The following is a 13114-nucleotide window of genomic DNA, read 5'->3' on the forward strand; positions in this document are numbered from 1 at the left end:
TTACAAATGTGTAGTGTAACCATGGAGGAGACTGAAGCCCAAGAGTGCATTGGCTTCCTCAGTATCCCAGAGCTCAGGCGTAAGTCCATCTCTCTGGATTCACAGCCCAGGATGGCAGAAATGGATAGCTCCATTCTTAATGAGCATCTAATGTGGGATCCCACTCAAAGGGGACTTTACAGTGAAGCCAATGAAGCTTAAGATTCAGAGCCTTCACAGGCATGAACTCCTGTGTATGCTGGGCATTTGGGGGGGATTGTAGATTGTTTCAGGTACAGAGGGAAAGCTAGGTTGCAATCAGGAAACATCTCTATTTTCCTATTTTTGCCAAACTGCCTAAAGATATCTCAGAAGAGAAGTATGTGAATTTTTAAGGCACTGGTAATTTGTTTTGAGCTAATTTGTCATTCTCATAAATGTTCACTGTTAAACGTCATTTTATTCATCATTTTGTGTTCTGTTTCTTGAAGAAAGGCCCTCAAATTGTGTGACTCTCGTCCTCACAAAACCGGTGTCTAGGCCTGATGCTCCTGGTTGCAGTCCTCACTTGACTCCTTGATCTCTCCCCCATGTCAGAACTGGCCCCCTCCAGTCCTTCCTTCTGTACATAGGAACCCCTGCTTCATGCTCCGAGTCAGCATATGGTATGTTCAGATTATTCCTTACTCTCAGAAGTGCCTTATTCAAGAACAGATTCTTCTAAAAGTATAACCTCCACCATTTGTCAGACGAGATGGTTAGAGTTACATGATCTTTGCAGTCCTTTCCAATTTTGTCTTAAGTTTCCTGTAAAAGAGTGACAAAGTGCTAAATATTTTTATAACCACCCACCAGTCATCTAGATGCCGTTGTAGAGGATTAGAACTAGAGTCCTGTAGAAGCATTTGGGTTCTGTGATTAAATGACAAGAAATGCGTAAGAATCATTTAACTTCTAGAGGATTCTTTCCTCCAACAGAAGCCTTTATTATTTATTAATAGATTTTACTTGGGATTTCAAGATGTTATTTAAATTTCACTTTCAAGACAGCTTTTTTAAGCTTTGAATTTCCTCTTGGGCAAATTGTGTCCCATCACGCCTTAGCACTCAGACAAGGCGAACAAAAGATCTGTTAATAGAGGTCTGTTGTTACTGCTTATTTATTTATTTTTTTAAAGAGAATAAGATGTTTCTCTTTCTCCCTGGTTCACCTTAAGATTTTCCCAAGGTAAAGGAAAATATTTGAACTTACCATATTAACTGTCACTGATTTTTTTTTAAAGACTTTATTTGACAGAGAGAGAAATAGAAAGAGAGCACAAGTAGGCAGAGTGGCAGGCAGAGGAGAGAAGCAGACTCCCCGCCAAGCAGGGAGCCTGACATAGGGCTCGATCCCAGGACCCTGGGATCATGACCTGAGCCATCTTAATGGACTGAGCCACCCAGGTGCCCTTACTGTCTCTGATTTTTTATTCTTATTGTTTTTGTTAGTTTCACTGTATGGTAAATGAGAAGAGAAAATGAAAAAAAAAATTAAAGCCTGTATCCTCATTTTTTTAAATTCCATTTTTATTGAAGTTCATCTTCTGACACTTGGATCACCATAAGATGCATATCTTTATTTATTAGCTTCCTGTTAGTGTGTTGTGTTAACCTTGAAAACATAGTATTTTTAAAAATTGAGTTAACCTCTTCAGATCCATGAATAACAGCATAAAAACCAAGATGCCAAAGTAGAAAAGGAATGACTTGGTTCATTTCTTTGTATTGAAGCTTAATATAAGGAAGCATAAGAACAGAAGGGCCCCTCATCATTAACAGACAGTTTGCTGCTTAATGGTTTGTTCATTTTATGTGTGGCTTCTCATGTCGGGAGAGTTTAATATTTAGATTATGTCTATAATTCAGACAGAGAGTGATTTGAGAACTTGGAGGCCTGTATCCCTCAGATCAGTGTATGGGGGAAGTTGAAAGGGAACTTCTCCATTCTTCATATCCCTTTTCCCTCTCCTTACAACCTCTTTCTCCTTACAACTTCAGGTTGTCCCCCTTTAACATAGACATAGGGGTTTCCTCTCTTTGTTTTCTAGGTTTCCAGAGAGAAGATAATGCAAGAAATATTTTCTTACTGTTTTATAACTCCTTATTTGTGTTTCTATAACTAAGTACCCAGTGACCTAATTCAAATAGGGATTAAGTCAGAGAAAGATGGTCTGTTCCCTTCTTATGGAGGGGAATGAGGACAGCATGGTATATGGTTGGTTTCTTTATGAAATAGTAGATTTGCACTGGGTATTCTTTGTGGTTTCCTTGGACTTTGTCTCTCCAAACAACTCGCTGAGTTTCCTGCTTCTCTCCCCCTCCTCCCTAGCCTCATTTGCTTTGATGTCTTGAAGCTTTGCCTTTAGGTCTCTCCAGGTCTAATTTTTCTATTTTACTCTCTCCTTCTTGTCAAGAGGTCTTGCCTAGAGTATGTGTTTTCCTTATATTTTGTACAACCATTTTATCATGGTACTCTTTGGGGATTACATTGATACTGGTATCAGGCTTTTTTCTAGGAAAAAAAAGATAATTTAGCACCTCTCTAGCTCTCCTGGTGTAATGCAGATGGTTAAAATAGAGTATAATTTAGAGCAGAGTAATTTAAATAGAGAAAGGAGAATATGAAATGGTTAACATCCACAAGATATGGATATATGCTTTGGGAATTATCTTTTTTTATTCAAAAAGAAGAGGAGGAGGAGAAGAAAGAAGATTATGGAGGACTGAAGTGCTGCATATTGTGAGATTAATGGATTTTGGAGAAAATGCTTTTTTTTTTTTTTTTTTTTTTTTTTTTAGTTGATAGTGTCCCTCCCCTTGAAGAATAGAAAAACAAGTTCTATTTTCAAGACTTGCGTCAAAGAACAACTTAGGTCCATTGGGTTTATTTGCTAAATATAATGACCTGGCTCTAGGAAGAGAGTTAATAGCCTTTTATTACATGCATTTCTTTGCTAGTCACTACCAGGAAAGAACTTCGACTTTCAGCAGAAGAGGGGAGAGAGATGTGAGTTGTCTTGAGTAAGAGCTGTAGTTTTTCTCACATGGAAACTCCTAGGACATTGGTCCACAGCTCACGTCCTATCCGTGACCTCATATCTTAGCTGCAAATGACCTCTAGAGGGGAACAGCGTCAGAGGAGGATATGGCAGATTTTTACTTAAAAACGTTCTACTCTCCAAAAGGGCAGTCCCATATTCTAGGGTTTGCTCTGTGCCTCATGTTGAGTCAGTTACTATATACCACTGTGTCTGTCTGCAACACTGTTGGCTGTCTGGTCTTTTAAGTTCCTCAGGGAGGTCCACTAGCCATGTAACTCACTCACACCATCTCAGTGTCATTCAGAGGATATTACATAAAGAAACATTTTATTAAATTATGTGTGGGTTCTTAGAAAATATGAAGGCCATTTGGAATTAAGGACTCCCCAGAGGCAAAAATCTGATTGCTTTCTGGCTGGCCCCATACCCCAAATTCATCCCACCCTTTCTACTGTTTTTTCTTTTCAAATTGTGTTTGTGTGTGCTGAATTACCTCTGTCTGATGACTCCAGATGCCCGTGTGTGGTGGTTGTGCGAACCATTATACCAACCTTTCAACTCCCCTCTGAGGACTCTTAATCCGATTTAGCTATTACTGAATTCTCATCCCTTTGATGACTCAAATGGAGTGCAATTACACATTCCCTTAAATCTTCTGAAAATGAAGATACTATAAGCTGTTCTGTTGAAATCTGCAGTTCCATGTGCATGCATTCATTATCTGGAACCCCTGATCTGGAAGCTGCCAACTTCTGTGATTGAAGTGGAAGAATCATCCCCTAACACTGGATTTCACCAAGGTTCAAAGGTTTTTTAAAACAAATTAAAAATGACAAATGAAAATGCCACTTACCTAAGGTCAATAAAGAATGAAAACTCATTTATCTCATATAAGGAAAACATATTCCAGGGATGTCTGGAAGAAGGCAGAGTGAAGGAGGAGTCTGTGGCCGGTACCATGTCTCATGGATAACAGGTCTACAATACTTTTGAATTGCACAGAAAGTGAGGATCTTTCACTAACCTTTAGTAACAGAAATACTCAGGACAACATACCATAGAGATAATGAAGCACAGTGAGTAAGAGTCCATATATAATGTGATTTAAACTTGTTCACCACTTACCAGCTGAATAAATTACCTAGCCTCTGTGTGCCTCAATTTCCTCATCAGAAAAGAGAGAGCGAGAGAATTACTTGAAATACCCTTAATAATGAAATTTGTCTGGCACACAGACTAGGGCTCCAATAAATTCGAGATGTTATTAATAATAGCAACTACTTACATTTGCAGAGTACTTGAACATTTTCACAGAATTTTTCCACTTCCTGTTCTTTGCTTCTCCCTTCTCCCATTTCTAAGAGATTAAGGAGAGAGATAACATTATCTCCTTTTTTTTATGTTTGTTTTTAATGTCTTTTCAGGATCTGAGTGACTTATTTGAGGTCTCTCAGTGGCAGACATTACTCGTTGTTACTCGGCAGCCACTACCCACAATTTCTTTACTGGCAGAGCCCATCTCTTACCACAGGAAACACCAAGTCCATCTCCAGACCCCTGTCTTCCTCATTTTCCCAACTTTCATTGAAGCCATGATGTGGGCATGTGGCTGAATAGTGTTCATTGAGACTATAGAGATTTTGCTGGAAGGGCTTTTAGGAAAGTGTCATTTCTAATTTAAAAACAAAAAAGCAGATGTACAGTAGAGGTCCTTCTTTTCTTTGCTGAGTGTAGCTGCGTCTGCACGTGCTACAAAGAAGTGTTAGGACCACCTTGCAAACAGGAGGGCACACACGCTAAGTGTTAACACTTTCAGAGAGGAAGTGTGTACATCGTGGGGATGCCTGATGGCATTGTTAGCTGTATTAGTCCTGGAACTGCATAAACTGTGGACCTTTTTTTTATCTGAGACAATATATGCCTCATTATTTGAGTGATTTTTAGTGTTCTGTTTCTTGCTGCCAAAGCCATTCTAACAGATACGGTGGCTAAAGCAAGACTCAAAATTTGGTCTTCTGATTCCAAAGCCTTTATTTGTTTGCTTGTTTATTTGTATGTTTTGGCAGAGCATACTGCCGTCCTGTATTTAAGGCATCCACAGTAGAGCCTAATGTATCTCTCTATTCTGATACTCTGTGTCCCAGGGACTTGCTCTCTTCTGACTGCTCTGTGAGCTTTCACACCTCTGGACCGCTATCCTCATGCCCCCTTCCCTTAGAATACCAGCTCTATAGCTTCTCGTCACCATCAGAATCACGCACATCTTCTGGGATTTGTCTTGACTGTCTTCTTTTGTAAGAGTCTATACCTGATTATACTTTCCTTTCGTGCTCGCTAGGAGATTTAAACACTGTTGTCCTGCTGCAAACCTTTGTCTTCCTTAGTGTAACCATCTGCACAGCTCTGCCTCCCCACTTGACTGTGAGCTTCCAGGGCCCGGTACCAAGTCTCATTCTCTCTTTGTGTCCTCACAGCATGTAGTTTTTTTTGTTGTGGTTTTGTTTTGTTTTGTTTTGTTTTTTATCCCTGCCTCTTAAGAAGGCTTGATAAATGTTTATTGAATTAAATGTGTAGAATTTTAGAGCTGAATGTTCTTTCTTCTGAAGAAAGCTCTCATTTTCTGGGAATTACAGAAGGTTCTTATTCTTGGATTCATGACCCCCCTAGGATTCAGGAGATCAGTGGTATCATTAAAGTTATAGTCATTGTTTTATGCTCCTAGATTTTATTGGATCAGATTCTTAAAGAATTCATGGCTACTCAAAGGAATGAGAACTTCTGTTTAAGTTAGAAAGTTGAATAATTTTGTCTTTGGCTCTCTCATCCAAAGACACAATCTGGAGTGTGCATATTTTTAGGAAAACCACTGTTGTAAGTTTGCTTCTTTTCCCCTAAAACTGGAGTGCGAAGAAAACAACCCAAAACAAAAACAAAAACAAAAAATTCTGGCTATTGAACACCCCTCTTATATTGTATCCTGTTCTTCAGTCCCCTGAAAGATTGTTCTAAATCTCTTCAGGCCTTATAATTTTTTTGTCCCCGTATCACTTCTATCCACATTTTTTAAAATATCCAACAAGCTGGTCTCTGGCAAGCAGAGAGGAGGCCATTGGAGACAGGGAATTGAGGAAACATCAGGGCATGCTGGAAGTTGGTGGGGAAAGGATGGAGGTAGCCAGCTTTAGCCCCTGAGCCAATCTACTGGCATCTTCAGTGTGGCTTTGCCATTGCTCACCCACGCTAGACTGTGGCCCACCCCAGGTAGGTGGAATTAGGAGTGTTAGCATGGATGAGTTCTGTGGAGTCTCCCATGTGTTACAATGACAAAAACGCCTGCCCAGGCCAGCCCTGAATCACTAATCACTGAGAGAAATACAAAAGAAAATGCCTTGTTTTATAGACTAGCATCTGTGTCGCCATCTACATTATTCAGGATTTGGAACTATAGATCTTCAGGAATAAAAGAGACTTTAGGATCTTCTAGCCCAGATTGCTCACTGTCAAGAAACCAGGGCTGCACTTCTGTTTGCCTCGGGATTAGAATCTGCTTCTGCAGTTGGACACAAAGAAAAAAAAGGAGGCAAATCATTAATAATTGGAAAATGAGGAGACATGTCTTGCTTTTCTAAGATTTCCCAGAGAAGATGAGATGAGGTGAAGTGCAGTGGCCAGGCCAAGGATTCTGGTAGAAGTCAAATCTCCCTAAATGTCTGTAAGTTCTCCTACAGCTACCCTAACCTAAATTATTCATTTAAGAAGAATAGTAAGCTTGCTAAGCAAGCTCCTCCTTCAAGAAAGATTCTCAGTAGCCCTCCACCAGGTTGCTACTCCTAAGCTAAAGAATTAGGAGAGAACACTCATAGGGGGAATATGTGCATCCTCCTCAGGGAGTGGGGGGAATGTGGGAGATATATTGATGCCCATCCCCAACCTTCCATCCCCCTTCCTCTGGGATATATTGTTGTAAGTTAGCAAAGGAAAGGGTCAGCACACTATGTTCCTTCCTTAGGAAAAGAAATGGAGAATTCCTATCCTTCTACTTGGGAAGTGTGGAATAAACGTTGGTCTAGTTATTCATACGGGTGTTTTCAAAAATATATTGTGTCGAACCAGGTTACCAGGAGGGTGTTTTAGGGGTTCCTTAAATGTTTGGGGTTTCATTTCTAAATTATATTTTTACGTTGATTAAACAAAACATGCTGTCACATTCGAAGGTGTCGTATGTCCAAATGCTGGGCATGATGGAGACTGCCCACATGTAAACTTAGGTTGCTGCCATACGAGAGTCGAATGCATACCTGGAAATAAGGCTTGTCCTGATGTTTTGCTACAACAGCATAGTTTTGGCCGCCTATTGCTGTTTCACAAGAGAACACTGTTAATAACCATTGGCACAGTAGTGTCTCTGTTTATCTCTGTGAATTCTTTTGTTTTGTAACCCAGTGAAGACGGAAGTTGGGGTTAGATGAGGGGGGAGGTGGATTGACATTTTCCTTCCCTAGGGTCCATTGTGATGGTTGCTTCTCACCCCCCAACTTTATTTGAGAAATAATTGTATATATTTGAAGTATTCAGTGTGGTGCTTTGATAAACATACGCATCGTGTAATTATTGCTAAGATCGAGATAATTAACACTTCCATCACCTTACATAGTTAACTTTCTCTCTTTCTCTCTCTCTCTCTCGATTTTTGTTTTGTGTTTGTTTTTTGTTTTTTTTTTTTTTTTTTTTGGTGAGAATGCTTAAGATCTACTCTCAGTAACTTTCAAATGGACAATATTGTATTATTTTTTTTTTGCTTTTATGATATATTTTGTTTTGTTTTGTTTTGTATTTTTATTATGTTATGTTAATCACCATACATTACATCATTAGTTTTTGATGTAGTGTTCCATGATTCATTGTTTGCGTATAACACCCAGTGCTCCATTCAGTACGTGCCCTCTTTAATACCCATCACCAGGCTAACCCATCCCCCCCCCAGAACCCTCAGTTTGTTTCTCAGAGTCCATAGTCTCTCATGGTTCGTCTCCCCCCTCCGGTTCCCCCCCCTTCATTTTTCCCTTCCTGCTATCTTCTTCTCTTTTTTTTTTTAAACATATAATGTATTATTTGTTTCAGAGGTACAGGTCTGTGATTCATCAGTCTTACACAGTTCACAGCGTTCACCATAGCACAAATCCTCCCCAATGTCTGTCACCCAGCCACCCCATCCCTCCCACTCCCCACCACTCCAGCAACCCTCAGTTTGTTTCCTGAGATTAAGAATTCCTCATATCAGTGAGATCAAAATGCGAGAAGATACCTGCAAATGACATATCAGATAAAGGGCTAGTATCCAAAATCGATAAAAAACTTATTAAACTCAACACCCAAAGAACAAATGATCCAATCAAGAAATGGGCAGAAGACATGAACAGACATTTTTCCAAAGAAGACATCCAAATGGCCAACAGACACATGAAAAAGTGCTCAGCATCACTCGGCATCAGGGAAATCCAAATCAAAACCTCAATGAGACAATATCGTATTATTAATTATAGTCACCCTGATGTACATTAGGGCCTCAGAACTTCTTATAACTGAAAGTTTGTACTTCAGATCCTTTGACATGGATCTCCCCATTTCCCTTTCCCCTCCCAGTCCCTAACAACCACCATTATATTCTGTCCGTATGAAATCAGTTTTTGTGTTTGTTTTATATTCTGCATGTAAGTGATACTGTACAGTATTTATTTTTCTCTATCTGGCTTATTTCACCTGGCAAAATGCCTTGCAGTTTCACCCATATTGATACAAATGGCAAGATTTTTTTTTAATGGCCGAACAACATCCCACATAGATACATATACATTGTGTATATGTGCACGTGTATATATACCACATACATTTTTTTAAGGTGATGGTTTCTTAGCAGCTACGTACAGAGGGGTAGGTGAGAGGCTGGGGTGGGTAAGTTGGTGGAATTATTCTGTAGGAGCTTTGGAAAACTCTGGGAAAAGGGGTAGTAGTTTGGTGAGCCCAGATAGTGTCAGTTTGGCTCAGTCCTAAGGAGGAAGCCCGTGATCACTTCCTTGAGGAACCTCACTCATCCCTGCACAGATCCCGGCACTGTTTCTGGCACTCTCTCACCTTCTAAGGGATGGATGGTTTGAAAATAACAGCTTGGTGGGTTGGCTTCAACATACACACGGACCAAGTGACGTTCCCCCAGTAGCTTTGCAAACAATGGATATGGCAGGAAGAGCCACAGCAAAACAAGAGTACAGATGGCACATGGTGACAGACCGGGTGGGGAATCCTGAGCCATGCCGTTGCGCCAAGACCCACAGATGACTAGGTGCTGAGGTCCTGGCCCAGCGTAGGTAGAGGTTGTTAAGCCGTTGATAGTTGGATTATAGCTATTTAAAGAAAGTATCCTAAAATTTAAAAAGGAACCTAAAAAAGCTATTACCCTATGGTCATCACTTGCTGTTTTGAATCAGGGATATTTTGGTACTATATAATGGAAATGAGATATAGAAAGAAATGAGATGCTGATGAGTATTCCATTTTGTGTGTGCGTGTATCAAAACAGCCTTGCTCTCATTGATTGGATTTATAATTCTATGCAGTTGGGCTTGTAGAATTAAATCTATACATGGAAATTGTTTACCAAATGAATAAAAATAAATTACTGTTTATGTATTTTTAAGTACATATAACATTTCACTTGACGAAAAAGTTTCACTGTTTTCTTTTTTTTTTAAGTTTGGGAAAATTGCACAAAAATAGTAGACAATGGGACCAGAATAGGCAGGCAATTGCATTCTCCCCTTTTCCTCATTGGGTTGGGTTGTGGGCCCTTTAACGGGTACTAATTCTATTAATAGTATTGCTAATTAACCAGGACAGAAAAGCGAAGAAACAACAACAAACCAGATCTAATACAATGAGGCATCACTATCCAGGAGTATGGGGGTAAATAATGCACACAGACAGAGAAGGGGAAAAAAGCGGGGGAGAGAGATTGCAAGGAATCGACTGGAGACATAACTAAAGGTTAGCAGTTCGCTCTTCTTTCTTGCTCTCGTTCTGAAAACAGAAAGATTAGATTGATTCAAGCAGATATACTTTGGAATGCCAGAAAGGACGCCTCTCCGGGTGTGGTATTGATAAACTGCCTGAATGTATCAGTGACATTTCGTTTTACTGGCCCCTCAAGAAGAGGCAGGGAGTGGATTTTTACCTCCCTGCCCACCTGCCTGAGAATTGCTTAAACAGTTTCTGTGTGTGTGTGTGTGTGTGTGTGCGTGAGGGGCTCCACACCATTACCTGCTGGGTTAAAATGTTCCTTCTCCGGGGCTCCTCTGAATTCCCTCATCAGATGGATGGGAGATGCAGCCTGTGCCCAGCTGAACTTCATTACTGAGTGTACTGTTGTATTGAATCAAGAGAGCAACTACCGAGAAATGCTTTATGCCTACACCCCCATATTCTTGGTGGGGGATTTATAGGCCTATTTGGCAAAATCATACCGAGGTGGAGTGGTAACGTCACTCTGTGTCTTCCAACAAACAGCCACCCTGCTGCCGCTGATCAGCGTTCCTGGGATGGCGGTGATTGAAATTTAGCACTTAGAGTGACTTAATTGGCACGCAGAACTGTTAAGCATATGCCCCCACTGCAGGTGCACCATCTGATGTACCTATGGGGTGCCCGGTACCTCACACGTGCTCACATTTTGCTAAAGAAGCAAGCTTTGAGCAGGTCCTTGAAGGAAGCCTGCGCAGTGGTTCAGGAGAGGGGTGGCCTTAGAGAACAGCTCCTCAGATCTCTGCCTATCTTTGGGTTACCATAGTTCTTCATTCCCTTGAACTTGGGACAGACCTAAGGTTGTGGAGTTCTAGTTTGCTTGCTGTGAAAGAAGTGTTGGGAATCTGCTCATTGATGCTCGTGCCTTCAGTAAATCAAGCCCTGTGCTGGCAGAGTGGAACTTGGAAAGGTTCTGTACTCCTTGGCAGCTTGCTGCCTTGGAATTCAAGTTTAGAATGTTCTGTGCTCACTGTGACTAGAACCGATCCCTTGGCCTTCAGGGAAAATCCTGGAAATCGATGTCAACATTTTTCTGCTGAGTTGGAAACAGCAGGGCTGGGCCAAATGGTCTCGGTTATGTGAATCAGGAGAGAAATGGAAACCTCAACAGAAAACAGAGCAAACCTATTAAGTTCTTGTCCTTATGTAAGGAGAGCGAATGAGGGGTGAGGACTCACTGGGTGGGAACACACTGCTCTGTGGACTCTTCCCATGTGTCCTGGGGCTCATGTGCTCCAGGTAACGGGGGGCCCTGGTCATCACTGCAGACGCCGGAAGACGCAGTCTTCTCAAGCTGCCATGATGGGCATGAGTGTCCGTGGGACTGAGGAGGGGTAGATAAGCTGTCAACTGAGGTTTTCTTTGATGAGCTCCTCCTGTCCTAACTGGATCACAGACTACAGGCCTCATCTGTATTTACGTTCTCCCCAGGCATCAGGCGAAATCCTGGGTTCCTAATAAGTGTTCAATGAGTGTTGAATTCTGAAAGAAAGAACAAAATCGTTGGAGTTCCTCTGAGTGATGCTGAGAATAGCAGTGGCTTCAAAGCCAAGAAGGGTTTGCCGTGAAGCTAATGGAGCTGAAGTGTCAGTGTCCTGGGACCTGTTCTGAAGTTTGAATTTGTATGTTTATATGCTGTTCCTTATGGAGGGTTCCCCAAATTCTGTAAGCTTCAGGACCCCATAAAACATAAATATGCTCCTGTTAAAATGTTCTTGCTGAGCTCTTGTGGAAGCCTGGATTCCATCCAGTGGCTTTCCCAGAAATTGGAGAATCAGAAGAAACGGATAAAGCCAGCCCTGCAAAGGAGAGGAAAGGGAAAGGAACTGACATTTAAGAACCCCATGCAGATTGGAGAATAATTAGCCTTTATTACCTATTTTAACTCCTCACAGCAAGCCTTTCTGGGTGATGGCATTACTGCTTGCCCTCTTAATAGATGGGGACATTGAGGTTCAGAGAAGCTAAGCAACCTGCCCAGTGTGGTACAGCTATTAGGGCTGGGACCTACATCACTGACCTTACTCTCTCCTGACCATCTGCTCAGGGGCTCCCTTGCAGGGTGCATATTTGACAGCTCTGCTAGCCTTCCCTGAAAGCCTTCAGCCCACCAGGGTAAGGAATGCCTGGATGGGCAGGTAACTCTTACTGCAGGACAGAGGGAGAAAGTTGGGGAGGGGATCAGGCCTGAGCAGTTTAAAGGAAGGCCCTGGCAAACCCTTCCCCAGTCAGTTAAGTGATGCTGTAACAATTCATTCAATTATGTTAAGCACCCATTAAAGGAATCCTAAGTCCTCCCTTGGGCCATTTCAGTTCTATGATATTGTAATTGTTTGAGACTAACCATGATGTCTTCTTTTGCCTTCAGGTGATTCTCATTTTGACAAAGCTCTATGACTATAACCTGGGGAGCATCACTGAGAGCTCGCTTTGGAGGTACGTAGATAAAGTGAGCTAATGATTACTGTGTTACTTAAACATGACGCCCATGACTGCTCTTCCCCACCTCTTTTTTTCCGGGGGGGGGGGGGTGGTGGAGATTTTTGGCTCTCTGTTCTCACGGCTTCCTCTATTTGCTCTCTGTTTTCTTTAGTCACAGATTGGGGTTTATCCCCAGGCAGGCCAGATCCTTACTTCTTTATAGACCCCTTGTTTTGGCCACAGGTCTTTTTGCTAAACTGCTCATTATTAGGTTGCCTTGATGTGTTTTGGTTCCCACAGTTCTCACTGATCTATGAGCTTGTTGGAGCAGAAACAAAGGAAAGGAGGGGTGTTTGCAGAGAGGATCTACAGCACCTCTTCTTTCCTGGCCCTCAGCTCACTAGCACACACGTGTATGCACACACACTTGCGTGCATGCCTTCCTGTCTGGGATTCACACTGTATTGTGTGAATATAAATTCTTCAGATGAATGCTATTGATCCTTGAGGATCTGACTGACTCATTGAACACCAGCACACATGTGCAGTTAGGTTGA

At 41.5% G+C, this 13114-nt stretch overlaps 1 protein-coding gene across 5 annotated transcripts in view; it reads left to right on the forward strand.

The window, feature by feature from the left end:
* SORCS1 (sortilin related VPS10 domain containing receptor 1) overlaps positions 1 to 13114 on the forward strand; it is a 520496-nt gene that overhangs the window by 169237 nt on the left and 338145 nt on the right. For all 5 annotated transcript variants that reach the window (XM_078077135.1, XM_078077131.1, XM_078077132.1 and 2 more), the window contains exon 2: positions 12505 to 12572. In XM_078077135.1, the coding sequence (XP_077933261.1) occupies positions 12505 to 12572 (68 nt within the window). The remainder of the gene's footprint in view (positions 1 to 12504; positions 12573 to 13114) is intronic.

Source organism: Halichoerus grypus, chromosome 7, assembly GCF_964656455.1.
Source record: "Halichoerus grypus chromosome 7, mHalGry1.hap1.1, whole genome shotgun sequence".
In the NCBI taxonomy this organism is placed as follows: domain Eukaryota; kingdom Metazoa; phylum Chordata; class Mammalia; order Carnivora; family Phocidae; genus Halichoerus; species Halichoerus grypus.